Here is a 2500-nt window from a genome sequence, read left to right as displayed (position 1 = left end):
ATTCGCTAAGCAGTAGCCCAGTCTGTGAGTTGGCTGTCCTCGACCGAGAGCACCACGCTGATGCGCGGATATCCTCCCAAAACCAATTTATTGACCAGTTGAATGGCAATCAACAAAAAGTGCATATTCCGAGAGCATTCGCATCGGTTTGGCATGTAATGTGCATTACCCTTTCCTGAAAACAACATACAAAGCAGATGGACAAGGTAAAACGAGTAGCCTAAAGCAAAGCAGTGCACTCACCTGTCTTCGTGCCCGAGCAGTTACAGGGGCAGTTTCAGTCTGCACGCCAGCGATGTCAATTGTTGGAACTGCTTGAGGCAATAGCATTCCCTTCAGTCCAACCATGCCCACGATCTCCACATTTGTGGTGAAGCTTGCTTCAAAACCACACATTGGATCCACAGAGTCCTAGCTTGTTTTAGCCTTCTCCTTGTCGGCCACAGTTCCATCATTCTTCACAGAAGGGAACTTGTGCAAAGATATTCCCTCTGTCAAGTAGCCATTTTTGCAGCTGGCACCGTTCGGCCCTCCAGCAACACACTGCTTGACACTGCGCTTTGTTTTGGTACTAGCCGCCATTGATCTGAACAAGGTGGAATGAGGTGAACTCACCCCTTCTATGTCACGCATATCATTTGCATAAAATTTGCATGTCACCAAAAAAAGTAAACATAACACTTTTTGGGAACGTTTTAACATGACTTTTAGGACAAAATAGCACCCAGACAATATCCCATTTTATTCACAAGGCTTAGAACTTTCAGAATCTGTCCTGGAAATGGTCAAATTCCTTTACTTTGTTTTCGTTTCATAAACACTTTAAAGAACCAGTTCAGTCAATTTCAACATGCAGTTGTAATGCTCACACTACCCTGGACTTGTCAGTACCTGAGATTCTTCAGCCGTTTCCGAGATCCTGGTCATTGTAATGGGGGCAGCGCTTTGTTTACATTTCAACACAGCAGTACCTTTTGGGAAAATATTTGGAGTAGGCTTTTTTTTTTTCAAATGTAAACAAAGTCTGCCCCCAATAGAATAGCTCATATCTCAGAAAGGGCTGAGCCGAATAATGCAGCATCACCAGGTACTGACAAGTCAAGGGTAGTGTGAGCAATACAACAGCATATTGAAATTGACTGAACTGGTCCTTTAACAAAGTCAGAAAAGACAAAAACAAATAAACAGGATAAAACACTCATATCTGAATTTAAAAATGTGAATGTGGCACGTGAATAGCAGCATCTGATTCTCATCTTAGTGTATTAATGTCCTCTTTTCAGCCGCTTCAGCCCCTACGAGTGGCACGCAGACGACGAGGACCCCGCCGCCGTTAAAGACGGACAGCTGCAAGGACCAATCGCGGCCAGCGTTGCGGCAGCAGCAGCGGCGGCGGCAGCAGGGGGAGGGGTCATCCCACCTCAGGCCACGCCCCCCACCCAGGAGCAGAGCAACGAGTTCGGAATCTTCAACTCCCTCTGGTTTTCACTCGGAGCCTTCATGCAGCAGGGGTGTGACATCTCGCCCAGGTAATGCGGACGTGTGTGTAGTGTGTGTGTGTGTGTATGTGTGTGTATATGTGTGTGTGTGTGTGTGTGTGTGTGTGTGTGTGTGTGTATTACACTCTGGTTTTCACTGGGAGCCTTCATGCAGCAGGGGTGTGACATCTCCCCCAGGTAATGTGGACGAGAGTGTAGTGTGTATGTGTGTGTATGTGTGTGTGTGTGTGTGATCTCTGTTGGTTAGCGAATACTTTTGGCAAAGTAGCGTCCAACCATACCAGGTCTAACCACACAGGTCTAGCCACCCTTTCCCTTTCGGGCGCCATTGGAGGCTGCCCCCTTGCAAAGATGAGGCATGAATGCAATTCCGTTGTGTGTAGTGTGCAGTGAACACCTGTGTGCTGTGGAGTGCTGTGTCACAATGGGAGTTGGAGTTTCCCGGTTGGGCTTTCACGCTTTTTTCGCTTTGACTCATGCATCTCCATTCTAGTATCTTGCCATATACCATACAACTCCATCACGACCTGGAAGTCTTGTGATATGACTTTGATGAACCAACAGCACAGACATGGACTTGATGAACCGACATCAATATATTGAGAAGGGGGGGGGGGCTTTCAGATGATTTTGTACCATGACCAGTCAAGGCTGTCAACGGCCCCGTATGTTTTAATATTAGGATCTTTAGATGTCTGAGGCCGGCTCCACACTTTAGATTAGAGATGCACCGGATCCGTTTCCGGTTCAGGCAGGATAATAGGGTTTTTCACAGGATCCGGATCCGGCAGGATCTTAAGCAGTGGATCTGGTATCCGGCATGTTACCTAAAAATCAAGATCTGGTGCATCTCTAGCCTAGGCTTTTCAGTCAGTCTTTCACAACCTCAATCGCTGCATGGAGTGAAAGCCCTTTGGAAGCGGCTGTTGCAGACAGTTTGGCAGTAAGCCAATGAGTCTAAAAAAAAGTTTGAGCCAACGTAATAAATAGGGCCCATGTGT

The 2500-nt window shown here is 46.9% G+C and overlaps 1 protein-coding gene across 1 annotated transcript in view; it reads left to right on the top strand.

The window, feature by feature from the left end:
• Nucleotides 1-2500, top strand: part of gria1a (glutamate receptor, ionotropic, AMPA 1a) — a 67637-nt gene that overhangs the window by 55085 nt on the left and 10052 nt on the right. The window contains exons 12-13 of the mRNA XM_063193935.1: nt 1284-1329; nt 1426-1529. Of these exons, the coding sequence (XP_063050005.1) occupies nt 1284-1329; nt 1426-1529 (150 nt within the window). The remainder of the gene's footprint in view (nt 1-1283; nt 1330-1425; nt 1530-2500) is intronic.

This window comes from Engraulis encrasicolus, unplaced genomic scaffold (genome assembly GCF_034702125.1).
Source record: "Engraulis encrasicolus isolate BLACKSEA-1 unplaced genomic scaffold, IST_EnEncr_1.0 scaffold_67_np1212, whole genome shotgun sequence".
Lineage (NCBI taxonomy): Eukaryota > Metazoa > Chordata > Actinopteri > Clupeiformes > Engraulidae > Engraulis > Engraulis encrasicolus.
Note: the sequence above shows the minus strand (reverse complement) of the source record. Positions and strands in the feature narration are given on the sequence as shown.